General features: G+C 45.5%; 2 protein-coding genes across 2 annotated transcripts in view; both read right to left on the reverse strand.

The window, feature by feature from the left end:
- Positions 1 to 857: 857 nt before the first annotated feature.
- On the reverse strand, positions 858 to 2,341 carry LOC147984234 (uncharacterized). Its single transcript, XM_087541016.1, has 3 exons — positions 2,251 to 2,341; positions 1,996 to 2,206; positions 858 to 1,275 (listed from the first exon to the last, which is right to left on the reverse strand). The coding sequence occupies exons 1-3, from the start codon at positions 2,339 to 2,341 to the stop codon at positions 858 to 860; spliced, it is 720 nt and encodes a 239-aa protein (XP_087397142.1).
- A 6,149-nt stretch (positions 2,342 to 8,490) lies between these two features.
- Positions 8,491 to 26,571, reverse strand: part of LOC147984235 (protein FAR1-RELATED SEQUENCE 5-like) — a 35,548-nt gene continuing 17,467 nt past the window's right edge. The window contains exons 2-6 of the mRNA XM_087541017.1: positions 24,245 to 24,369; positions 23,560 to 23,746; positions 23,364 to 23,478; positions 22,872 to 23,230; positions 8,491 to 8,763 (exon numbers count right to left, since the gene is read on the reverse strand). Coding sequence (XP_087397143.1) covers positions 8,491 to 8,763; positions 22,872 to 23,230; positions 23,364 to 23,478; positions 23,560 to 23,746; positions 24,245 to 24,369 — 1,059 coding nt within the window. The remainder of the gene's footprint in view (positions 8,764 to 22,871; positions 23,231 to 23,363; positions 23,479 to 23,559; positions 23,747 to 24,244; positions 24,370 to 26,571) is intronic.

A 26,571-nucleotide genomic window follows, 5' to 3' on the forward strand; every position in this document is an offset into this window, starting at 1 on the left:
ATGCTTCTATTGTATTTCTTGTGATTTTTCTCCATGGTTGAACTGATATCTTTTTGATTTAGTTTTGGCCTTCTTTTTTCTAGGCTGTGGTTCTTCTCAAGGCAATGTTTGGTATGATCATAGAACTTGCCTTATAGACTAAGTTGTACTGACATTTCAGTTGTACTATTACTGTTATTCTTTAGTGTGTCAATGTTTTTTGGAATGTGAACTGAAGCTTCCCGTTCCTTTTTATATTTTGTAGAATGAATGTACCATTTGTTCAAGTGTACCAGAACCCTCAGTCCTAGCATACTAGTGACTAGGAAATACGTACTGATTGTTCTTTGCTTTTCCTGTTTGCAGTACTCAGTAAATTTCTAACTACTATTAGGACGATGCTGTTAGTAGTGAATGTTGTCTTCGGCTGAAACTTAGTCTTTTTAGTGTTCTTCTGAAACTAAAAATTGATTTCTTAGTGTGATAGTACTACCGTAAATGTCTAAGCTGTACTAAGCATCCAATTCTACTATTTGCTGTTGTCCTTAGTTAGTCCGCCACTACTTTTGTTTTGTTGTGAAAATATCCATGTGTGATTTTTGTTTCTGCATGACTAGTGCTGCGTGGCAGCCATCAAGTTTCAACTTCAACCTTCTTCAACTTCAAGTGATTGATGAACAAAATAGGAAGCTAGCAAACTTGTTGAACGACATAAGCAAACGATGTACATGATAGACATAGGCAAACTTGTTCAAACCCTGACACACATAACATAAGGTAGCTGGTTCAACATAACGAAAGCAAACTACAAATCTGAAACAACAATATTAAGGATAGGCAGAAGTGCGAGCAACACGAATGCAGACTTTCATGCATCTTCATCCCGCGAAGTTGCAGTGGTAGTAGGGGTCAGCCACCTGCTCTTTTGAAATATCCCAACCTGTCATGATGTTGTCGATTGTCTTCCATGACTTGTACGAGGCGTACGCATCTATTCCTGCGTACGTGATGAGGTTGTCTGGTAGCGGGCTAGTCCCCCATTGTTTGTGTTCTGCCTTGTCCATCTTCTTCTTCATGCCGCAGTAGAATGGGTGGATTATTCCGCATGCAACATCGGCCAAGGAGTTGTAGTATTTGCTAGTCTTTGGATCTTTCCACTTGCGCTGCATGTCAATGAAGTTGTTGGGGTTGATCTCCAAACCAGACTTGTTTAGCATCCGCTTGTCACCTCCAATGCTGAAACCGACAAATGTGTACAATTTCTCCTCCTGCAGGAAGTCTTTGAGGCGCTTGGGCCTGCAAGGGGGAGACACACATTTAAAGATTAGTCTTCTTTTTCTGAATATTTAAATCTTCTGCTTTTTGGTTTTGAAAGTGATAATCCATGAGGTAGATGCTTATATAGTATAAGTCATGGATGAATGTAGTCCAGAAACTAGTACACAAAGTCCTGAAATTAAATTCAACTACACCATGTTATTTTTATTTTTTGCTATCTTCAGTGCTTCACCAAATGCTTCACCAAATTCAAGAATCATTTTACCAGATTCAATGATATGTGTGCTGCTTGATTCAAGTTTAGTTTTCTTTTTTGTAGAATAAAAGACCTATACCAGTGCTTGATACATCTTTGTGCATCAATTCTATATCAAGTTCAGAAATTAATTTGATAAACATGTGCATCAAGATATGGACCTATACCACTTCACCAAACATCTTTTAATACATCAATTCTATAAACTATACTAGTGCATCAAGATCAGAATCTATGCTAGGACATCAAGTTCAGAAATTAATTTGGTGCATCAAGTTCAGAATTCTATAAACATTTTTTCAGATGCTAATCTGGTGAAACAATCAACTTTACAGTTTCAGAAATGCATGTAAGTTGAGAAACATGTACTCATGCATCCACTTCACAAATTATAGTAGTTCATCTAGTTGGGAAACTAGTTTAATGAAGTTTTTAGTGAGTAGTAGTAGTACAACAAATGAATGAATAGTAGTATGGGTTACCATTTTGCGGCTGCTACGATGTGGTACACCAAGCAGAGTTCCTCGACGCACAACTGCAGGACTGCTGCCATCTGTGGAGGTTCATTGTCGCTGGTGAACTCCACATCAACTCCGATGAAGCTCGGATACAAGCCGCCGCCCTTCATCCTGAGCCTGCTCATCACCTCATCGGCCTTGTTTGGTTCGCTGGTGCAGACATTCTCCAGCGTCTCTTTGCCGTGAAGCTCAACCCTGTGAGGGTTCTTGTGTACTCACGCTTCTCGCTGGGGACGTGAACGTCGACGAGGTTGCTGCTCTTGTCTGACGGCTCGCCATGATGATGCTTGGCGGACGGTTCCTCCGCCATTGCCTTCCTCCGGCGACTATGGGCTTGGGAGAGAGAGTTTGTGGTTTGTGTGCAGTGGAGATTGAAGCGGCAATGGTGGTTTCTGGCAATGAGGCAGAGATGGAAGACAATGGGTTATTTTGTAGTGCGTCGACGGGGATGTGTGGGAGGCGGTTCATCGGGGGCGTGGGTGTGGTGGTCGTGGGGGTCCCCGTTTGCAGTCCCTTGTGGCAACCGCTCAGTGGGTGGCACGGGTGGTGGCCTGGAAGAAGCAACCGTCCAAGTCAAATGGTTTTACTGCTGCATTGACTAGTCTTGTCAAGCTGTACTTACGACCTTCTAAATCCCACTTGCACGTCTCAGGGGTGGTGACGATGGCATTTCGGACTGTTTAGGTGACGTATGCTTTGTGATGTTTTTCTGTGTGGATGTTAAGTATTGTTTTTCCTCAGAAGTCTTATAGACTAGTTTATCTCAAAACATTTTTCAGTGCCGTGGGAGTTGTTGCTCAAAACTGGTACTTATTTTATTTTCTTCTGTACTTAGCTAAGTTAGGCCTTTATAGTTTTTGTATTCTCATTTTAGTGCACTTATGGTTTAGTGCCGTGTGAACTGAAATCTAATTTCATACAGCGTGCGATTTTGAAATCTGGTGTTACAGTTGTGTGAGTGGCCTGACTGATCCTGCTTTTTTAGTACTGATGTCATATGTATGTTTGAACTGAGTTTTTTTTGTTTTTTGGGTGGTTTGGGGGATTGAGATTATTTGACGACCAGGTCGTTCGTTGAGGTGTGTACTGATTTTATATAAATTAGAAATTTAGCAGAATTGACAAATAAATTCTATTTGAACTTCTTGCATTTTAGTAGTTGAAGTAGTCAGAATTTATATAAATAAGAAATTTAGCATAATTGACAAACATTATATACTTGAACTTCTTTATTTTAGTAGTTGAACTTGTCAAAATTTATATAAATAAGAATTTAGCATAATTGACAAACACTACATGTTTTGAACTATTTGCATTTTAGTAGTTGAACTTGTCAGATTTTATATAAATAAGAAATTTAGCATAATCGACAAACATTATATGTTTGAATTTTTTGCCTTCTAGTAGTTGAACTTGAAAGTAATATTAAATTCGGTTTTTTAAATTATGTACATTTAACAGATAGGCTATTAAGTTCTCTTCTTTTTAGAGGTTTATTGTTTTTGTATCATATTTTCTCCTTTTTTATCATCCGTGGTGCAGAGCTAAAATTATTTATATTTATATTTTTCGTATTTAAAGTTATTGCCTATGAACTAGTATTTGAATTTATATATTTTCAGTTTCCAACATTTTTCTTGAAGTTTATATTTCTTTGCCTCGCCCTCTGGTTTGTTTAACTGGGCTTATTGGTGGGGTGTTTGTAAACGATGCAGGCTATTGGGCCGTTTTTCGGCCCATATAGCTCGTCCGCGCGGCTGTGCAGTGCGGCGTGCGCATACGCTCTGGGTTTAGTCCCACCTTGCTAGTCGAGGGGGCTCCGGACCTGTTTATAAGCGCAGCCGAGGCTCACTGGTCGAACTCCTCTGAATACTTACGTGAGTGCTTATACACGGCGCTCGCTCTCTCTCATGACCTGTGGGCCCTGATCGGTGGGCCCTGCGTTGTGCGGATTACTAGGGATTCGCCTATGGGCTCGAGTTCAAGTATCTAGCAGCGTCAGGGCCTGCGCCTGACCTTGGGCGGTCAGTTTTTTCTTTTTTTGTTTGTTTGAATCTAGTACTTGACTCCACCAGTAACTTGGACTGAAACTTTTTGTTCTAGTTCTTGTCAGTTTTGTGTAAGTGTAATTTTAAGATGTACTTGCATGTAGACTAAGTTGTATTGATAGTCCATTCATAGTAGCGCTTACGGACTGATGCTTCTATGTACTTTTTATTGTAGTAAGTATGTACTGTCCAATCAAGTGTACTAGTACTGTGATTCTTAATCTGCAAGCGACCAACATAAGCGTGTGCTGATGCTTCTTAACTTTTTATGTTTGTAGTACTTGTTAATTTTCTAGCAAGTACATATGAATGAGAACACTACATGAAGTACTAAGAATTTTTGCTTCAACTTTTGAAGCGTTGTTAAGAAACTCAAATTGTGTTGATTGTTCTCAACGTTATGTTTTCTATACAATAATGAATCGAAACTAGGCATGGAACAACGTTGTGTGATTAGTTGCATCATAACTAGTACTTTAGAGCAGCCACAAAGTTCCATTCAGAAGCTACTTTTGAATTTAAAATGATGGATTAAGAACATACGAAGCTACCAAGCTTATATAATGAGATAAGCAAAACATTGTACTTGATGACATAAGTAAACTTGTTCAACCATGACAAGCACGACATAATCATACTAGTTCAACCCAACAAGAGAAAACTACTAATTTGAAACAACAAGATAAAAGGCAAGCACAAGCGGAAGTAAAACGAAGGCAGGCTCTAATGTATCTTCATCCCGCATAGGGATAATATGGGTGGTCGTAGAATTTCGCAGCCTCCCGCTCTTTTGCAAATTCTGAACCATCTGTGATGTAGTCGATCATGCTCCATGCCTTGTACGTGGCGTATGCATCTACTCCTGCATACTCGACAAGGTCTTCTGGCAGTGAGTTGGTCCCCCACAGTTTGTAGTCTTCCTGCGTGTTGATGTCCTTCTTCATGCCTTTGTAGAATGGGTGGATGACGCTGGCTGCAACATCAGTCAAGGATTCGTACTCTTTTCCGGTGTATGGAACTCTCCACTTGCGCTGAATGTCGATGAACTTGTTGGGGTTGATCTCCAAACTGGACAACTTCAGCTTCTCTTTGTCGCTTTCAATGCTGAAACCGGCAAATGTGAACAACGTCTTATGCTGCAGCAACTCGTTCAGACGCTTGGGTCTGCAAGCGGAGAGACATTTTTGAAAATTAGCATTACTTTGATGTTTGAATTATTCATTTTTGTTTTGTTTCACAAGTGATGAATCCATGAAGTAGATGTTTATGTAGCATAAATAATGGATGAATGTACTTCAAAAAATAGTAAACAAAGTTCTGAAATTAAATTAAGTACATCATGTTATTCTTCTTTTTGGATTATACATAGTTTCAGTCAATGTTGTATGTTCTGCTTTGGTACTAGTTTAGTTTACTTTTGTTGAATAGGATAACACATAAACAGTGCTTCACCAATTCCTTAGTTTATTTTCTTATGAAAATAACATTAGATCAAATTCAGAAAATACTTCACTACATCAAGTTCAGAAACATATTTTTAATACATCGAGTACATAAACTACACTATTGGATCAAGTTCAGAAACTACACTAGTTGATCAACTTCAGAAATTAATCTTCCGCAAGATTTTCCAAATAGTAATCTGGTGCATCTACTTGAGAAAATGCAGCAGTGCATCCACTTTTCACAAACCACACTAGTACATCTAGTTGGGAAACAAGTTTGATGAAATTTTCAGGATACAGTACTAATAAAACAGATGAACCAAACAAGGTAAATGAGTAGGGTGGGTCACCATTTTGTGGCCACTGCGATGTGGTACACCAAGCAGAGCTCATCGACGCACAACTACAGGACTGCTCCCATATGGGGAGGTTCATCTTCTCTGGTGTAGTGCACACAAATGCCGATGATCCTATGAATCTTGCCGCCAGCCTTCCTCCAGAGCTTGGAGATCATCTCATCGACCTTGTCTGGTTTGCTGGTGCAGACGATCTCCAGTGTCTCCTTGCCGTGGAGCTCAACCCCTGTGAGTGTTGTGGTGTACTCGCGCTTCTCGTCGAGGATGTGAACGTCGACGAGGTTGCTGCTCTTGTCCGACGGCTCGCCTTGATGACGTTTCGCGGTGGCTGTGGGCTTGTGAGAGAGAAGTTTTGTGTTTGTGTGCAGTGGAATTGGAAGCGGCAATGGTGGTTTGTGGGAATGAGGGAGAGATGGAAGAGAATGGGGTTTTTTATAGTGTGTCGACGGGGATTTGTGGGAGGTGGTTCGTCGGGGGCATGGGTGTAGTGGCGTGGGGTCGCCGTTTGCAGTCCCTTGTGGCAACAGCTCAGTGGGTGGCGCGGGTGGTGGCCTGGAAGAACTAACCGTCCAAGTCAAATGGTTTTTACTGCTACACTGACTAGTCTTGTCAAGCTGTACTTATGACCTGCTAAATCCCACTTGCACATCTCAGGGGTGGTGATGGTGGCATTTTACTGTCGCACTGATTCGTCTTGTCAAGCTGTACTTATCGGCTGCTTATCCCACTTGCACATGTCAGGGTTTGGTGATGATGGAGGTCTGTACTCCTCTACTATGGTACTTGGACTGGTGATTGAAGTGTAATTGAACTTACCAAATACCAGTGAGACTATGTGTGATGCTAAATTTTTTAAACATTGTATTTTTGAAAGGATTGTTTATATCAAGATAATCTCTGAGTATTTTTTACGGATAAATTAGATTTTCATCAGTACAGAATGTATTATATTCGCATTTTGCTTGAGGTAATTATTTTTATGTACTGATGGTCTTTCTGAATTGGGACTGGCAGAAGCAGACATAGCTTTGTTTTTTCAAAACGATGTTTTTTGGAGGTGTTCACGGGTGTGTTTGTTTTACTCCGCCTTTGTACTAACGACTGAGAATTATCAGTGCTGATGTACTATAAGAGTTTAAATTTTCCTTAACATATTTTTTGATGAGTTACTGGTCGACAGTAGTGTTTTCGTCAGTACAAATGTATTTATGACTGCATTCAAAAGGATTATCAAATGGTTTACATAATAATGTCACTGCTCCAGCAGGCACAAATCACAAATTATATCTTAACTATAGTACTGATCAAGAAATCGACGATAAAGCTAAATAGGTTTTGGTAACGACAGTGTTTCTGAAATGTTTCCTCATTGTGTGCTGAGCCAAGTGAGACTACAAGCTTATTATTTAGTTGACGCAGCAGCACAACCACTATGTATTGTTTAGTCTTGAGCTTCTCCTAACTGGCCCCGAATGTTGTGCCTTGTCGGCGCCCTTTCTTGGTTGAGCCTTGGCAGCTTCATCGTCAGTTTCTGTTTCCTCGTCCCCGACACTGTCATCTTCATTGTCTTCGTCTGATTGGTCGTCATTCTCGTCAAACTCTTCTTCTTCATCGTCTTCATTTGATTTTTTGGAACTCTGCACCTTGCCCTATTTCTGTTCAGCGCCACTGACCTCCTTGCCCACTTTGCACGTGTGGGCATTATGCCCGTCAGTTCCCCCACACTTGCGACAAGTCTAGCTGTTACGTGTGTTGTATCCATTGGTAGAAACCTGGGTGGCTCCAATCTGCTTGTGCAGCGTTTCCTTGTTGACAGTGGCATCTGTGCGGAGTGGGTATGTGCGGTAGTTATGGTTGCTCACGACGTTGCAGAATCCGCATGCCCTTATCCCGAGAGGTTTGCCGTCTGGGCCAAATTCCACTCGCTTGATGGGGCGTGGCAGCTTTTTGGCTGCTGCTTTCGCTGCTTGCGTTTTACTCTTCCTCCCCTTTGTGTTTGAGAATATGGGTGGTTTAATCACCCTTTCATGCTGATGCCGATAGGATGTCCTATTGTCATGTCGTTCGCCTACAGAACCATCAAGCTCATGATCTTGCATGTGAGCATGTTGCTGCTCTTGAGTGTGCACATGGGCAAGCTCTGGTTGCTGCTGCTCCTCTTCCTCGTTGTCGAACGGGTCAACAGCTCCCAGATGGTTCATCTCAGATAACATTGTAGCAATATCCTGCTCAATGGCTTCATTGTCCGTGACACCTCCATTTTCAGCAGAGTGCATGGCATCAGTTCTTGTTCAAGCTTGTCCAAGACGACCCATGACCTCGCCATTTGCTCTTGGCTTCAGCAGTGAGCTTTCAATGCAGTATTGGGATGCCTTGTTTGACGCTACTGTCCTCAAGTCATTTCTATTGAATGTTGGCTGGATGTTCGGGCATTTGGTGTATCTCCTGAGGATGTATTTCTATGGAACGATGGCAGCCTTAATTGTCTGCATCATGCACAGGACATGCACGCATAAAAGACTTGTATTTTTTGGAAGAGGTGCATGTTTTATGTCATTTCATTCAAAGAAAAACTTTGCAAAAAAAGTAGTACAGTATGTAACATCTTTTTTAGTCCTCACATGTGTGGTTCCATAGCCTACACTCGCACTCATATGTTTCTCCCACGGGGTCTGCAACCACCTGGAACGCGTGCTGAGCCCACGCAAACAGTTTTTGTGGGTGGTTGTAGCGCACGAGGTACTTTGTGGGATCTTCTGTCTCTGTCGCCGTGAAGAGTGTGCTCAGTTTTAGCCTTTTTCTAATCTCGCTGTACACAGCTCGTGAGTAAACCTTTGCCATCTGGGTGTCAAACCCATAGAAGGTCAGCGTGTTTTGTTCCTTCTGCACATGCAAGAATGATGACCAAATTGTTAGTTTTCTCGCAGCAAAAACTTGTCTAACTAATAAAGTTTTACTTTAGTAAGCATGTTATTTTTTGTCTTACGACAGGTGATAGAGCTATACCCGGTTACCCATTGTCTCATCATTCTCTGTCTACCTCCTGGTTTTGATGCGGGAGTTTACCTGGCTGACAAACCGGTGTAGGTTTTGTCTCTCACTTACGAAGTTCTTCTTGAGCACATAGTTCATGTTGTAACACCCCGGATATGATTTACCCAATATGTAATCCAACTCTTGCCGTTTCCGGCGTTAAGTTATTTTATTTTCTCAGGTTCGGGTTTTTTGTCTCCGTGTGTTGTTGTCATTGTCATGCATCTCATATCATGTCATCATGTGCATTGCATTTGCATACGTGTTCATCTCATGCATCCGAGCATTTTCCCCGTTGTCCGTTTTGCATTCCGGCGCTTCTCCTCCGGTGGTCATTTCTACCTTTCTTTCGTTTGTGGGGATTAAACATTTCCGGATTGGACCGAGACTTTCCAAGCGGCCTTGGTTTACTACCGGTAGACCGCCTGTCAAGTTTCGTACCATTTGGACTTCGTTTGATGCTCCAACGGTTAACCGAGGGACCGAGAAGGCCTCGTGTGTGTTGCAGCCCAACACCATTCCAATTTTGCCCAAAACCCACCAAAACCCTCTCCATCATCTAGAGCGTTCGATCACGATCGCGTGGCCGAAAACCGCACCTCATTTGGACACTCCTAGCTCCCTCTATGCCTATAAATACACCCCCCCTCCGAAATTCTCGGTTCCCCTCTCCCAAAAACCCTAGATCCACTCCATCCACCGCCGCCGGACAAAATTCGCCAGGCCGGACACGTCCGACCCGCGCCGCCGCCGCCACATGTCACACCGCCACTCGCCGCCGCCGTCTCCCACCGCGCCGGCCCGCGCGGCCCGGGGCAGGCCCCCGCGGCCCGAGCCGCCTCGCGCCCCGCGCCCGAGCGTCCCGCCGCCGCCTTGCTCGAGGCCGGCCAACTCCGGCCGCTGTGCCGCCTACTCCGGCGACCTCGCTGCCCCGTCACGCCGACCGTCGCCCACCTCGCCTCGCCGTCTTCCGCCGGCGCTGACCCCCGCCTCCGCTGTCCACCTCGTCGCCGGTGGAGATCCGGCCGGCCCCCTCCTCCTCCGCGGCAAGTACAACTCCGGCGGCCTCCCCGTCAAACTCCGGCACCGACCCCGGCGGTCCTCGGTTTCCGCGCCTCAGATCTGGATCTAGAAACCCTAGGGGTTGACCTTTTTTCCCCTAAGTCCCAGATTATTTTGCATAATTTGACCTGCTATATCTCCGCATCCGTAGATCCGTTTTGGGCGTATAGCATATCAAAATGTTCGCCTCAGAGAGCACATCATTTCTTCTCATTGCATCATTTTCATTTGAGTTCATCTTGATGCCTGAAATGCTGTTGGAAGAGTGCTATTTGAGTTAATTGTCAGATCTGCTGCACCAAATAGCTATTTGTCATTTTTGCCATGATTATTGTGTGCATGATATGCCCCTGAGCTCTTCATGAGTTTTGTTATATGCTTTGCCATCTTTACATAGGTGACATCCATGTATTTTTGTGATGTGTGTGGTGACTAGCACAATCTTGCAAAGTGGTGCATTCGTTAATGCTGATTTAAGGGACATAGAAATTCCACTATGTCCTTGATCTGTTTTTATCAATATGCCATATGTTCATGTTGTTTCCTAGTGATCCGTGCCTCTTTTGAGGATGATTGGTAAGGATGATTTGTTAATATTGTAGTGCTCTATCCATCCATGTCTTTGTTTGCAATTATGGAGCACCCTAGATTGAGTCAATCGAGCTCTACTTTTGCTATTTCCTGAATCTGGGCAGATTGTCTACTTGTTAGCGATTTTGCCGAGGATGTTGTAGTTGACCCGTGCATGCTATGTTATTTTTCTTGCCATGTATAGCTTGTATAATCTGTATTCTTGATGGGTGTATTCTTATATTGTCATGACATGCTCTGTAGCGAGTGCATCGAGCTCGTAAACATGCCTACGTGATATCTGATTTGCATGCTCTAGTTTTTCTCTAAGTCTGTGATCTGATTATGTTTTTGCCATGTTCACATGCTGGCAAATGTATTTTCTGATCCCTTTTGGCTCAAGGTCACTAAGGGACTTTTGTTAAGCTCTTTGAGTAGCTCCATCCCATGCCTTGCATTGCCATATTAAGTTCCTGTAGCATCTAGTTTTCATGCTCCAAAGTGTGCTACCTGATCTGAAATTCCAGACAAGGGTTAATTTCACAAAGTCTGAAATCTGTTTACCAATTGCATTTTTGCCATGCTTGTTTGAACCTGTTAATGGATGAATTGGTCGTAGCTCAGTGTTCATATTTTGTTAAGCATTATGAGTGGATCCCTGCCATGTATTTTCTTGCCATGTCTGGGTGTTGTAGCATGTTTTTCTTGTTGCATTTAGATGGTTACTTGCTGTATATCGCAGACTGGTGCCATATTTGTTTTGCTTGCCACTTCCAAATTGTGTCTCCCATTCCGGTGTTCTTTATATCGATTTCAACCGAAATCACCTCACCTTTCCAGTGGAACACTTGGATTTCCAGGTTGAGTCCAGGTTCATTCATTCCTTGTCAAATCTTGCATATGCATCACATGTCGCATCCCGCATAGCATACCATGTTTGCATCATGTTGTTTGAGTTTGCACGTGGTTGATTGTGTTCCGTTTGCTTGTTTGTCTTGTTTGGGTAGAGCCGGGAGACGAGTTCTCTAACGAGGATCCCGTTGAGTTTGTTTTCGAGGATCCAGTCAACTCTGACAACTTTGCAGGCAAGATGATCATACCCTCAAAATCACTTCTATCTTTGCTTTGCTGGATGCTCGCTCTTTTGCTATGCCTTTGCTACGATGTCTACCACTTGCTTATCATGCCTCCCAAATTGCCATGTCAAACCTCTAACCCACCATGTCCTAGCAAACCGTTGATTGGCTATGTTACCGCTTTGCTCAGCCCCTCTTATAGCGTTGCTAGTTGCAGGTGAAGATTGGAGACCGTTCCTTGTTGGAACATTATTTCTCTTGTTGGGATATCATTATATTGCCTTGTTATCTTAATGCATCTATATACTTGGTAAAGGGTGGAAGGCTCGGCCTTTTGCCTAGTGTTTTGTTCCACTCTTGCCGCCCTAGTTTTCCGTCATATCGGTGTTATGTTCCCGGATTTTGCGTTCCTTACGCGGTTGGGTGATAATGGGAACCCCTTGACAGTTCGCCTTGAATAAAGCTTTTCCAACAATGCCCAACCTTGGTTTTACCATTTGCCACCTAGCCTCTTTTTCCCCTGGGTTTCCGGAGCCCAAAGGTCATCTTATTTAAACCCCCCCCCCCGGGCCAGTGCTCCTCTGAGTGTTGGTCCACCTCGTCAGCCGCCGGTGGCCACCAGGGGCAACTCTGGGCTGGCCTACCGGAAGTTTGGATAATCTGAGTGTGCCCTGAGAACGAGATATGTGCAGCTCCTATCGGGATTTGTCAGCACATTCGGGCAGTGTTGCTGGATTTGTTTTAACTTGTCGAAATGTCTTGTAACCGGGATTCCGAGTCTGATCGGGTCTTCCCGCTAGAAGGAATATCCTTCGTTGACCGTGAGAACTTGTCATGGGCTAAGTTGGGACCCCCTACAGGGATTTGAACTTTTGAAAGTTGTGCCCGCGGTTATGGGCAGATGGGAATTTGTTAATGTCCGATTGTAGATAACTTGAACCTTAACTTAATTAAAATGAATCAACTGTGTGAGTTACCGCGATGGTCTCTTCTCGGCAGAGTCCGGGAAGTGAACACGGTGTTGGAGTAATGCTTGCCGCAGGTTGTTCTCTAGTTATTCGTTCACGTTTTGCCTTCTCTTCTCGCTCTCTATTGCGAACAGGTTAGCCACCATATATGCTAGTCGCTTGCTGCAGCTCCACATATTACCTTGCCTTACCTATAAGCTTAAATAGTCTTGATCGCGAGGGTGTGAGATTGTTGAGTCCCTGTGGCTCACAGATTACTTCCAAACCAGATGCAGGCCCTGATGACTCCGTTCCAGATGACGCGCTTGAGCTCAAGTGGGAGTTCGACGAGGACTCACGCCGTTACTATGTGTCTTTCCCTGATGATCAGTAGTGGTGCCCAGTTGGGGCGATCGGGACCGTGTCGCATGTTGGGTTGATCTCTTATTTTGGCACCGTAGTCGGGCCATGAGTGATTGGATGATGTAATGCTATTTATGTACTTTGATTGACGTGGCGAGTGTAAGCCAACTATGTACCTTCCCCTTTTATTATTTATATTACATGGGATGTTGTGAAGATTGCCTTACTTGCGACATTGCTTTCAATGAGGTTATGCCTCTAAGTCGTGCTTCGATACGTAGGAAATATAGCCGCATCGAGGGCGTTACAAGTTGGTAATCAGAGCCTTCCCCGACCTTAGGAGCCCCCACTGCTTGATCGTTTTAAGCAGCCGTTGTTGAGTCTAGAAAAATGTTTTGAGTGATTTAGGAATTATATATCGGAGAGTTTAGGAATTCTTTTTACTCCCTAGTCTCCTCATCGCTCTGGTAAGGCATCCTGACGTAGAGTTTTGACTCTTCTCTTCTCAAATTTCACAAAAAAAAAATTAGGATCACGCGGGTATCTTGGAATCGTTCCGATGGTTTTGTGAAGAGAACATTGTTCTTGGTGCCTCCTGTCATTTAGGGGTTGTGGCAGTGTCCCGGGGAGTTGAGCTCCGAGGTGTTGACGTCACAATTTTATCGTTGCAGTTCTGGAATACCTGAGTTTAGTACGCTGACATCGAAAATCTCTTTTATGCGGTTGTTGGTGAGATAACCTCGACGCCACCCAGTACTGGGGCGGGAGTTCGGGAGTATTGCCATAACTTGTATAACGGATGCTTTTCGAAGGTTGAGGTAGATGGTTTCCGAAGTTTTCTCGGTTATGTGTTGAAGGATGGATACAGCTGGATGTAGGATTTGCTAGATTTGGGTGAGATATTATGCTTCCCCTGTATCCCCAACACCTGATTGCATAACCAGAAAGGTTCGGGAGTTTCATAGGTGGGAATTCTTGTAGCTCTAGCTTTTCTTCCATGGATATTTGGTTTGAGATTGGGATTTCTTACCGAGTATTCATTCTTGCTCCGTACCTTGTTGATTTATTCCTCTACCTAAATTCTAAGTGGCTTCTCAATTTATGGATATGTGACCATTTCAAGTGGAATGCATTCGTTCTTATGTTCGGATGTGAAGACTATATGTTGCAATTTCATCCCGCTTGATTCAGCTTCATTTTATCTGTTAATGTGCTAACGGATGTCACCCTCTTCGGGATGGCTCCCGCTAAGAGCAGCAATCAGAATCAGAATCAGGATCCACCACCACCTCCCCCTCCTCCGGAGGCATGGCAAGTTGTGATGGCTGCGACCAATGCAAACACGCGGTTGATCATGCAAATTCTTCAAGAGCGCAATCAAGCGAACCAAGGCAACCAAGGCAACCAGGGCAACAATCAGAATCACTTTGCTACACTCAACCTGTTCCTTGCTAACCAGACAAAGACCTTCAGCAATTGTGTTGAGGCAACTGATGCTGACGATTGGCTCGTGGATTTATGCAAGCATTTCGAGTGCAGTAACGTCAGGCCTGAGGACTTTGTCAAGTTCGCTTCCTTCCAACTCAAAGACCAAGCTGCAGAATGGTTTCAGCAGTACAAAGATTCCAGAGGAGGCCGTGTGATTACCTGGGATGAACTCCATCAAGACTTCAAAGCTCATCATATTCCTCAGAGCGTGGTTGAAAGCAAGTGTGAGGAATTCCGCAACCTGAAGCAAGGCTCTTTGTCTGTCTATGACTACAACAAGTTGTTTCAGAAGCTCGCCCGCTTTGCTAAGCAGGACGTTCCTGACGAGAAGAGCATGATATACCAGTTCAGGGGTGGTCTCAGAGAAGAAATCCAGCTAGCTCTTGTTCTCTTTGAGCCCTTGAGGTACGATGAGTTCTACAACATGGCATTGAAGCAAGAGGCTGCTCAATTGAAGTGTGATGCTTCCAAGAAGCGAGTCAGAGATGCTACTCCTTCTTCCTCTACTCAAGTGGCCAAGCAGCAGAAGTATTGGCTTCCTCCTCCTTCGTTCCGTCAGCCGTATCAAAATAGCAAAGGTGGCAGTGGATCTTCCCACCCACCCAACCCTGGCTTTTAGAACAAGACTTCGTCTCAAGCTCCAAGATCGAGTGCCCCGTATCACCGTCCGCTTTCAGAGGTCACGTGCAACAAGTGCCAACAGAAGGGTCACTATGCCAACAAATGCTTCAACCAGAGGCGTCTCCCTCCTCCTCCTCCTGTGAGATCGGCGAGTACAGCTATGGTCAAGCATAACCCCAAGCACGCCAAGGTCAACTTGATGAATGCAGCTCAGGCAGAGGACTCATCAGATGTCATCATGGGTAACCTTCCTGTTAACGATGTTCCTGCAAAAGTTCTTTTTGACACTGGTGCATCACATTGTTTCATCTCAAAACCTTTTGCATCTAAGCATGAGTTGACTTCCCAAGTTATGCATAAACCGTTAGCAGTTGTCTCTCCGGGTAAATGTTTGCTTGCTAACCACGAGATTCCGGATATTTCTATCATGATGGGTGATTTCAAGTTCCTGGCTTCTCCAATGGTCCTTGGTAACTCGGATATTGATCTTATTCTTGGGATGGATTGGCTTTCTAAGCACAAGGCTCACCTTGATTGTGCAGCCAGGCAGATTCAATTGACTCATTCGTCTGAGGATGTAATTGTCTTTGCCGCTCGGGATAATACCATCCGTCTATTTTCTCTCAATGAGAAGGGTGAACTGGATGCCATCTCTCAAATTCCAGTCGTTTGCGAATATCAAGACGTCTTTCCAGAAGAGCTTCCAGGAATGCCTCCACACCGGCCAGTTGAATTCGTCATCGATCTTGAGCCTGGCACGGAACCTGTTTGCAAGCGTCCTTACAAGCTCGGACCTGAAGAGTTGAAGGAGCTGAAGGAGCGACTCGATATTCAAGAGCGAATGGGTCTCATCCGACCTAGTTCCTCTCCGTGGGGTTGTGGAGTTCTTTTTGTGAAGAAGAAGGATGGAACGGACCGACTTTGTGTTGACTACCGTCCATTGAACAAGAAGACTATCAAGAACAAGTACCCACTTCCCAACATCAATGAGCTGTTTGAACAACTCAAAGGTGCCCAAGTATTCTCCAAGCTTGATCTCCGTATGGGTTATCACCAGATTCGAATCCGTGAGCAAGATATTCCCAAGACGGCTTTCTGGACAAGCTATGGTTCATATGAATACACTGTCATGTCTTTTGGCCTCGTCAAAGCTCCTCCGACTTTCTCTCGCATGATGAACTTCATCTTCAACGCCTACACAAATGACTTCGTTTTGGTCTATCTCGACGACATTCTGGTCTTTTCGAAGAACAAGGAAGATCATGCCAAGCACTTGCGTTTGGTGCTTGATAAGCTCAGGGAACATCAGTTCTACGCCAAGTTCTCAAAGTGCGAGTTTTGGCTTGATGAGGTTCTTTATCTTGGACATATCATCTCTGCCAAGGGCATTGCAGTGAATCCTGAGAAGGTGTCTGCAATTGTGAATTGGGAACCACCTCAGAATGTGAAGCAACTCCGTAGCTTCCTCGGTCTCGCAAGCTACTGTCGAAGGTTCGTTGAGAACTTTTCAAAGATCGCGAAGCCTCTCTCAAATCTTCTCCAGAAGCACGTCAAGTACGTTTGGTCTCCGGAGTGTGACATTGCTTTCAACACTTTGAAAGAAGAATTGGTCATTTCTCCAGTTCTGACTCCTCCTGATGAATCCAAACCGTTCGAGGTCTTCTGCGATGCCTCTCTCCAAGGTCTTGGTGCAGTGTTGATGCAAGAGAAGAAAGTTGTGGCTTATACCTCTCGCCAGTTGAAGCCCAACGAGAAGAACTACCCCACTCATGACCTCGAGTTGGCGGCAGTTGTGCATGCTCTTTTGACTTGGAGACATCTCTTATTGGGAAGAAAAGTGGACATCTTCACTGACCACAAGAGTCTCAAGTACATCTTCACTCAGCCTAATCTCAACCTCAGGCAGACTCGTTGGGTCGAAATGATTCAAGAGTATAATCCGAGTATCGAGTATACTCTAGGCAAGGCCAATGTGATTGCTGACGCTTTAAGCAGGAAGGCTTACTGCAACAGTCTGATTCTCAAGCCTTACCAACCCGAGCTTTGTGAAGCTTTCCGCAAACTTAATCTGCAAGTTGTTCCCCAAGGTTTCCTCGCCAACCTTCAAGTCTCTCCTACCTTGGAATACCAGATTCGCGAGGCTCATCTTCTTGATGCTATGGTGAAGAAGGTGAAGATTGGGATTGCCAAGAGTCAACCCAAGTACAAGTGCTACCGCCTTGATGACAAGGATACTCTCTTCTTCGAGGATCGTATTGTTGTGCCCAAGGGTGATCTTCGTAAGGTTATCATGAACGAGGCTCACAATTCACTCCTCTCCATCCACCCTGGGAGCACAAAGATGTATCAGGACCTCAAGCAGGCTCATTGGTGGACTCGAATGAAGCGCGAGATTGCTCAGTTTGTGAATGAGTGTGATGTCTGCAGAAGAGTGAAGGAAGAACACCAAAGGCCAGCTGGTCTCCTCCAACCTCTTGCCATTCCAGAATGGAAGTTTGACCACATTGAGATGGACTTCGTGATTGGGTTTCCAAAGTCCAAGCATGGCAATGATGCTATATTCGTTGTCATCGACAAACTCACTAAAGTGGCCCACTTTCTGCCTATCAAAGAGTCAATCACTGCAGCTCAATTGGCGGAGCTCTATACCTCTTGGATTGTCTCGCTGCACGGTATTCCTCGGGTGATCTCTTCAGACCATGGTAGCATCTTTACCTCCAAGTTTTGGGATTCTTTTCAGAAGGCCATGGGCACCAACATCCGCTTCAGCACAGCTTTCCATCCTCAAACTAGCGGTCAAGTCGAGCATGTTAATCAGATTCTTGAAGATATGCTCAGGGCTTGTGTGATCTCCTTCGGCATGAAGTGGGAAGATTGTCTTCCATATGCCGAATTCTCCTACAACAACAGTTTTCAAGCAAGTTCGGGAAAGGCCCCATTCGAAATTCTGTATGGCAGGAAGTGCCGTACCCCTCTCAACTGGTCTGAAACCGGTGAACGTCAACTTCTGGGAAATGACTTAATCACAGAGGCAGAGGAAATGTGCAAAGTCATTCGAGATAACCTCGAAGCAGCGCAATCGCGCCATAAGAGCTACTATGATAGTAAGCACCATGATTTGGCTTTCGAGATCGGAGATCATGTTTACCTCCGCGTCTCTCCAATGAAAGGTACTCGTCGCTTCGGTATCAAAGGGAAGCTTGCCCCTAGATACGTGGGTCCTTTCAAGATCATCAGCAAGAGAGGCGATCTCGCCTATCAACTCGAGCTTCCTTCAAACTTTGCAAATGTGCATGACGTGTTCCATGTCTCTCATCTCCGCAAGTGCTTCAAGACTCCTGACCGCACCGTCAACTTTGAAGACATTGATCTCCAAGAAGATCTCTGTTATCGTGAGCACCCCGTTGCTATTCTTGAAGAGACTGAACGCAAGACTCGCAATAAGTCAATCAAATTCCTCAAAGTCAAGTGGTCACACCATTCTGACCGTGAAGCCACCTGGGAACGCGAGGATCACCTCCGTTCTGAGTACCCGGTGTTCTTCCAGTCCTAGATCTCGGGACGAGATCCTTTCGTAGTGGTGGAGTGTTGTAACACCCCGGATATGATTTACCCAATATGTAATCCAACTCTTGCCATTTCCGGCGTTAAGTTATTTCATTTTCTTGGGTTCGGGTTTTTTGTCTCTGTGTGTTGTTGTCGTTGTCATGCATCTCATATCATGTCATCATGTGCATTGCATTTGCATACGTGTTCATCTCATGCATCCGAGCATTTTCACCGTTGTCCGTTTTGCATTCCGGCGCTCCGTTCTCCTCCGGTGGTCATTTCTACCTTTCTTTCGTTTGTGGGGATTAAACATTTTCGGATTGGACCGACACTTGCCAAGCGGCGTTGGTTTACTACCGGTAGACCGCCTGTCAAGTTTCATACCATTTGGACTTCGTTTGATGCTCCAATGGTTAACTGAGGGACCGAGAAGGCCTCGTGTGTGTTGCAGCCCAACACCCTTCCAATTTTGCCCAAAACCCACCAAATCCCTCTCCATCATCTAGAGCATTCGACCACGATCGCGTGGCCGAAAACCGCACCTCATTTGGACACTCCTAGCTCCCTCTATGCCTATAAATACACCCCCCCCTATGAAATTCTCGGTTCCCCTCTCCCAAAAACCCTAGATCCACTCCATCCGCCGCCGCCGGACAAAATTCGCCGGGCCGGACACGTCCAACCCGCGCCGCCGCCGCCACGTGTCACACCGACACTCGCCGCCGCCATCTCCCACCGCGCCGGCCCGCGCGGCCCAGGGCAGGCCCCCGCGGCCCGAGCCGCCCCGCGCCCGAGCGTCCCGCCGCCGCCTTGCTCGAGGCCGGCCAACTCCGGCCACCGCGCCGCCTACTGCGGCGACCTCGCCGCCCCGTCGTGTCCGGCCGCCATCCGCCTCGCCTCGCCGTCTTCCGCCGGCGCAGACCCCTGCCTCCGCCGTCCACCTCGTCGCCGGTGGAGATCCGGCCGGCCCCCTCCTCCTCCACGGCAAGTACAACTCCGGCAGCCTCCCCATCAAACTCCGGCGCCGACCTCGGTGGTCCTCGGTTTCCGCGCCTCAGATCTGGATCTGGAAACCCTAGGGGTTGACCTTTTTTCCCTAAGTCCCAGATTATTTTGCATACTTTGACCTGTTATATCTCCGCATCCGTAAATCCGTTTTGGGCGTATAGCATATCAAAATGTTCGCCTCAGAGAGCACATCATTTCTTCTCATTGCATCATTTTCATTTGAGTTCATCTTGATGCCTGAAATGCTGTTGGAAGAGTGCTATTTGAGTTAATTGTCAGATCTGCTGCACCAAATAGCTATTTGTCATTTTTGCCATGATTATTGTGTGCATGATATGCCCCTGAGCTCTTCATGAGTTTTGTTATATGCTTTGCCATCTTTACATAGGTGACATCCATGTATTTTTGTGATGTGTGTGGTGACTAGCACAATCTTGCAAAGTGGTGCATTCGTTAATGCTGATTTAAGGGACATAGAAATTCCACTATGTCCTTGATCTGTTTTTATCAATATGCCATATGTTCATGTTGTTTCCTAGTGATCCGTGCCTCTTTTGAGGATGATTGGTAAGGATGATTTGTTAATATTGTAGTGCTCTATCCATCCATGTCTTTGTTTGCAATTATGGAGCACCCTAGCTTGAGTCAATCGAGCTCTACTTTTGCTATTTCGTGAATCTGGGCAGATTGTCTACTTGTTAGCGATTTAGCCGAGGATGTTGTAGTTGATCCGTGCATGCTATGTTATTGTTCTTGCCATGTATAGCTTGTATAGTGTGTATTATTGATGGGTGTATGCTTATATTGTCATGACATCCTCTGTAGTGATTGCATCGAGCCCGTAAACATGCCTACGTGATATCTGATTTGCATGCTCCAGTTTTTCTCTAAGTCTGTGATCTGATTATGTTTTTGCCATGTTCACATGCTTGCAAATGTATTTTCTGATCCCTTTTGGCTCAAGGTCACTAAGAGACTTTTGTTAAGATCTTTGAGTAGCTCCATCTCATGCCTTGCATTGCCATGTTAAGTTCCTGTAGCATCTAGTTTTCATGCTCCAAAGTGTGCTACCTGATCTGAAATTCCAGACAAGGGTTAATTTCACAAAGTCTGAAATCTGTTTACCAATTGCATTTTTTCCATGCTTGTTTGAACCTGTTAATGGATGAATTGGCCGTAGCTCAGTGTTCATCTTTTGTTAAGCATTATGAGTGGATCCCTGCCATGTATTTTGTTGCCATGTCTGGGTGCTGCAGCATGTTTGTCTTGTTGCATTTAGATGGTTACTTGTTGTATATCGCAGACCGGTGCCATATTTGTTTTGCTTGCCATTTCCAAACCGTGTCTCCGATTCTGGTGTTCTTTATATCGATTTCAACCGAAATCACCTCACCTTTCCAGTGGCACACTTGGATTTCCAGGTTGAGGCCAGGTTCATTCATTCCTTGTCAAATCTTGCATATGCATCACATGTCGCATCCCGCATAGCATACCATGTTTGGATCATGTTGTTTGAGTTTGCACGTGGTTGATTGTGTTCCGTTTGCTTGTTTTGTCTTGTTTGGGTAGAGCCGGAAGACGAGTTCGCTAACGAGGAGCCCGTTGAGTTTGCTTTCGAGGATCCAGTCAACTCTGACAACTTTGCCAGCAAGATGATCATACCCTCGAAATCACTTCTATCTTTGCTTTGCTAGATGCTCGCTCTTTTTCTATGCCTTTGCTACGATGCCTACCACTTGATTATCATGCCTCCCAAATTGCCATGTCAAACCTCTAACCCACCATGTCCTAGAAAACCGTTGATTGGCTATGTTACCGCTTTGCTCAGCCCCTCTTATAGCGTTGCTAGTTGCAGGTGAAGATTGGAGACCGTTCCTTCTTGGAACATTATTTCTCTTGTTGGGATATCATTATATTGCCTTGTTATCTTAATGCATCTATATACTTGGTAAAGGGTGGAAGGCTCGGCCTTTTGTCTAGTGTTTTGTTCCACTCTTGCCGCCCTAGTTTTCCGTCATATCGGTGTTATGTTCCCGGATTCTGCGTTCCTTACGCGGTTGGGTGATAATGGGAACCCCTTGACAGTTCGCCTTGAATAAAGCTTTTCCAGCAATGCCCAACCTTGGTTTTACCATTTGCCACCTAGCCTCTTTTTCCCTTGGGTTTCCTGAGCCCAAGGGTCATCTTATTTAAACCCCCCCCCCGGGCTAGTGCTCCTCTGAGTGTTGGTCCACCTCGTCAGCCGCCGGTGGCCACCAGGGGCAACTCTGGGATGGCCTACCGGAAGTTTGGACAATCTGAGTGTGCCCTGAGAACGAGATATGTGCAGCTCCTATCGGGATTTGTCGGCACATTCAGGCGGTGTTGCTGGATTTGTTTTAACTTGTCGAAATGTCTTGTAACCGGGATTCCGAGTCTGATCGGGTCTTCCCGCTAGAAGGAATATCCTTCGTTGACCGTGAGAGCTTGTCATGGGCTAAGTTGGGACCCCCTGCAGGGATTTGAACTTTCGAAAGCCGTGCCCACGGTTATGGGAAGATGGGAATTTGTTAATGTCCGGTTGTAGATAAATTGAACCTTAACTTAATTAAAATGAATCAACTGTGTGAGTTACCGTGATGGTCTCTTCTCGGCGGAGTCTGGGAAGTGAACACGGTGTTGGAGTAATGCTTGCCGCAGGTTGTTCTCTAGTTATTCGTTCGCGCTTTACCTTCTCTTCTCGCTCTCTTTTGCGAACAGGTTAGCCACCATATATGCTAGTCGCTTGCTGCAGCTCCACATATTACCTTGCCTTACCTATAAGCTTAAATAGTCTTGATCGCGAGGGTGCGAGATTGCTGAGTCCCTGTGGCTCACAGATTACTTCCAAACCAGATGCAGGGCCTGATGACTCCGTTCCAGATGACGCGCTTGAGCTCAAGTGGGAGTTCGATGAGGACTCACGCCGTTACTATGTGTCTTTCCCTGATGATCAGTAGTGGTGCCCAGTTGGGGCGATCAGGACCGTGTCGCATGTTGGGTTGATCTCTTATTTTGGCACTATAGTCGGGCCATGAGTGATTGGATGATGTAATGCTATTTATGTACTTTGATTGACGTGGCGAGTGTAAGCCAACTATGTACCTTCCCCTTTTATTATTTATATTACATGGGATGTTGTGAAGATTGCCTTACTTGCGACATTGCTTTCAATGCGGTTATGCCTCTAAGTCGTGCTTCGACACGTAGGAGATATAGCCGCATCGAGGGCGTTACAGTTTTATCTCTCACTTACGAAGTTCTTCTTGAGCACATAGTTCATGTTCTCACTTCGCTGTGTGAATGTCATTTTGGCGCAGAACATTTCTTTGAAGTAGGCTGATATCCATCTCTCACGCTCATTCCACATGGCCACCATCGTGGCATCATCATGGAAGTTGTTCTTATCCATCAGTCTTTTCCAGGCAGCCTCAGACTCAGTTGGCATGAGGGGCCAGTTGAGGATTGATGTGAATTCATCCTTAAAGTCTTCGTGTAGGTTGTACAGGTATGCGAGGTGTTCCCGGTACTTCTTCATAATGTGCCAGTGGCATAGCTTGTGTAATGTGTTCTTGAAAGCATCTGGGATCGTTGAAGCCATTGCAGGGCACTGGTCTGGTAATAAGAAAAGGGACGTGGAGTGGTCAGCAGATGGTGGTGCATATATACAAATAGAACTGACACAACATTTTTACTGTGTTGTTTTCCTTTTATTATTTTGGGGAGGGGGTGGTTTTAGCGGTTGTACCTGTGAGGATGCATGTAGGAGCCTTCCCTATCATGCGCCTTAAAAATGTCTTGAACAGCCATCTGAATGAATCTGCATCCTCATCTCTTATCAGGGCGAAACCAAAGAATGTAGTCTATTAGTGGTTGTTAGTGCCGACAAACACCCCAAGTGGCATATGGTACTTGTTGGTCTTATATGTGGTGTCAAATTTTACGTAGTCACCGAAGTCCTGATAGGCCCCTCGGCAGCTTGCGTTCGCCCAGAATATGTTCTTAACTCTGTCGGACTCATCGAGTTGCATGTCACAGAAGAATTCCCTGTTTATAGCTTTCATCTCCCTAAAGAAGTTGACAGTCTTGAGGACATCGTCCACATCATCCATCCTTGAATTCTTTGCTTTCCTGCATATTAAAAGTTCATTCAAAATGCATGTTGAACTGGTGTCGGGTCATGCATTGCATAATATTTTTGTACTGACAGAGGAAAAAAGACGGAGGCAGTTCATGGGAGGAGAACAAGTTTGTACTTATAGGTTAATCAGGTCTTTGGCATTCATTTCGAGGAAGTAGCTACCAGGGTCATCACCGCCCAGTATGCTCATGATTTGCGCGTGTTCAATGCCTTTGAACTGCAGGTACTTGACGTACTCCAAGATTGTTTTGTCAAAGTTTTTGTGGGAGTGCAAGAAGACAAGCATTTGCGGAGTGAGTTGTAGCTTGTGGTTGTGTTCCCAAACTATCTCTTTTACGACAAATGTTCCATCCTTTTCCTTCTTCAGCCTCATTTTAGCCCCGCAGTTAGTACGGGCTGTCGTTTTGTTTCGCTGTCTATTTGCTTCAGACACCTTCGATTCATAGACTCCATTGCACGTGCAATAAAGGTAGGCTCTGGTCTTAAACTTGGGGCCTTCCCTGACAGCAAAACTCGCGTGCTTCGCATAGACGTTGTAGAAGTTCTTTGTTTCTTCGAAAGTTTCAAAGCGCATCTCTAGTCTTGGCAGAACATAAGCTTCAATATTAGGTGGCTGCACGTAACAGTGAGCAAACAAAAAACGTAGTTATGAAAATGTTAGATGGGGTGGTCACAGTACCATGGTATGGACTGTGCTTGTATGTTTTTTCTATATGGATACTTACATGTGTATAGCTCTGTGCTGCCTTCGGTGTTTGTTGTTCAACCTAGTGTATGGGCGCGGGTGGTGTCACCCTTGGCACATGCAGAAATGCATCTCTTGGAGGGAGCAATGTTGATGAAGATCTCCATCTCTCATTGTACGGCCGTCTCCCCTCAGATTCGTTGTGAGGTTGCTCCTGTCTATATGGCTCATATCTTGTACTTTGGAACCTGCTAGAGCGGCCAAAATTTCTGTCTCTTTGGCCTGGTCTTCTCGTTGCAACCGCTTTTGCAGCACAGATGATTGATGTTGACGGAGCGACTGGTGGAAGCCTTGTTGCAACCCATCCACAGCTTCCTGTCCTTGGCTTTCTGCATGCACTAGGGAAGGAAAACATTTGTTGTTGGAGATATTGTTGGCCTTGTTGCAACCCAGCAGTGACAAAGCTTGTATTCCCAGATATTGGTGTTTGCTGCATAGAAGAACATGTCCGTGCTTCTAATGATTCCGGTGTATCTTGAAATCTGCCTGTATTGTTGAAGTATCCAGGTGGTATTTCTGGTGTTACCCAACCAGGCGGTGCCCCATATCTGCTTGGCTCATCAAACTCTCGCTGCGTGTGCCACCTTGCATGCTTCTGCAATGACATTCAACAGTTTTGGGATTAATCTTTTCTGCATTTTTCTCGTATACATGCTATGGGTAACATGTCATGCACTGAAGGCAATGTACAAGTTGAACTTGCATCGCTGGCCGTTATTTAAGCTTTGTTCTCTATTTTGTATCTGGTTTCGTTTTCAGTTGAACTGATGAACGTACGTGTTCAACACTGATGTACTGATGTACTGATGTACTGATGTAAACTGAACATTGAACTTCAGAGATGTATGGATATATATAAAACTGATGCATGTCTTCTCTTTTGTTCATCTATAACTTATGCAACTACACTAGAAGTACTCCTAGTTTATGTATCATTGAACTTACTGTGTAACAAGTGTATATTTTTTTCAACAACATTATTTCACTAGTTCGAACTGATGCAACTACACGACATGTACTATTAGAAATAACATCATACAACTTGCAGCGGTAGCTGAACCTTATATAAAGCCTAGTAGCTACTTGGACTGATGCATAAGTTTATGTTTTTTGGCTTTGAACTGAAGCTAGCATATTAGAGGTACTGACAGTAACCTCGACATCCAAATTGTGCATCAAGTGGCAGGGGTGTAATGAACTGATCAAGCATTTGCAATATACTATCGGGTTCTTCTTCATAGCAGGACTGATGAACTGATGTACTGACACAAACGTGGGAAGAAGACATTACCTCTAGTGGGCTGACTTCTTCTTCCTCCTCTCGTGGGCGGCGTACTGGCATGTTCTTGGGAGGCGGCGCCATTGATGCAGCTCCTTCTTGTGGTGGACGTCTGGTGAAGAGGTCTGAGGAGGCAGCACCTTGCGGAGATCACTGCCCCGGAGAAGGAGCCCCGGCGATGGAGGGAGGCAGGAGGCGGGGATGACGGCCCCGTCGTTGGATCCGGCGATGGAGGGAGGCAGGAGACGGGGATGATGGCCCCGTCAATGGATCCGGCGATGGAGGGAGGCAGGAGACGGGGATCACGGCCCTGTCGATGGATCCGGCGACGGAGGAAGCCAGGAGGCGGGGATCATGGCCTCGTCGATGGATCCGGCGACAGAAGGAGGCAGGAGACGGCGGCGGATCTGTTACCGTCCAGTCACGGCACCGCGGGCTCCCTCGCTCCGGCTGCTGCCGTTGTCGGCGTTCTGGGAACGGGGGTCCCCAGACTTGCCTGCGACGTGGCTCATGCGGGGGCCCAGCGCGGCCCATCTTCATCAGCTCAAGCTCAAGACCCTCGCGAGGGGCCAAGCCTCGCGGGGCGGACGATAGGAAGCTTCCTCAGAGGCAGCCTCATCAGGCAGGCTCGCGAGGAGGCGGAGAGATCAAGGCAGGGGTACATCACGAGGAACCCGTGACGCAAGCCATGACGATCGAGACCAGGCGGGCGCCGGCCTGCGCAGTGTCCTTGTTTCCCCTTTGGTGCAAAGGGGGCAAGCACAGGCCAAGGCATCAGTCAAAGGTTACCA

The sequence above is a fragment of the Triticum urartu genome, chromosome 2A (genome assembly GCF_056163025.1).
Source record: "Triticum urartu cultivar PI428250 chromosome 2A, HENAU_Tu73, whole genome shotgun sequence".
Taxonomy (NCBI): Eukaryota; Viridiplantae; Streptophyta; class Magnoliopsida; order Poales; family Poaceae; genus Triticum; species Triticum urartu.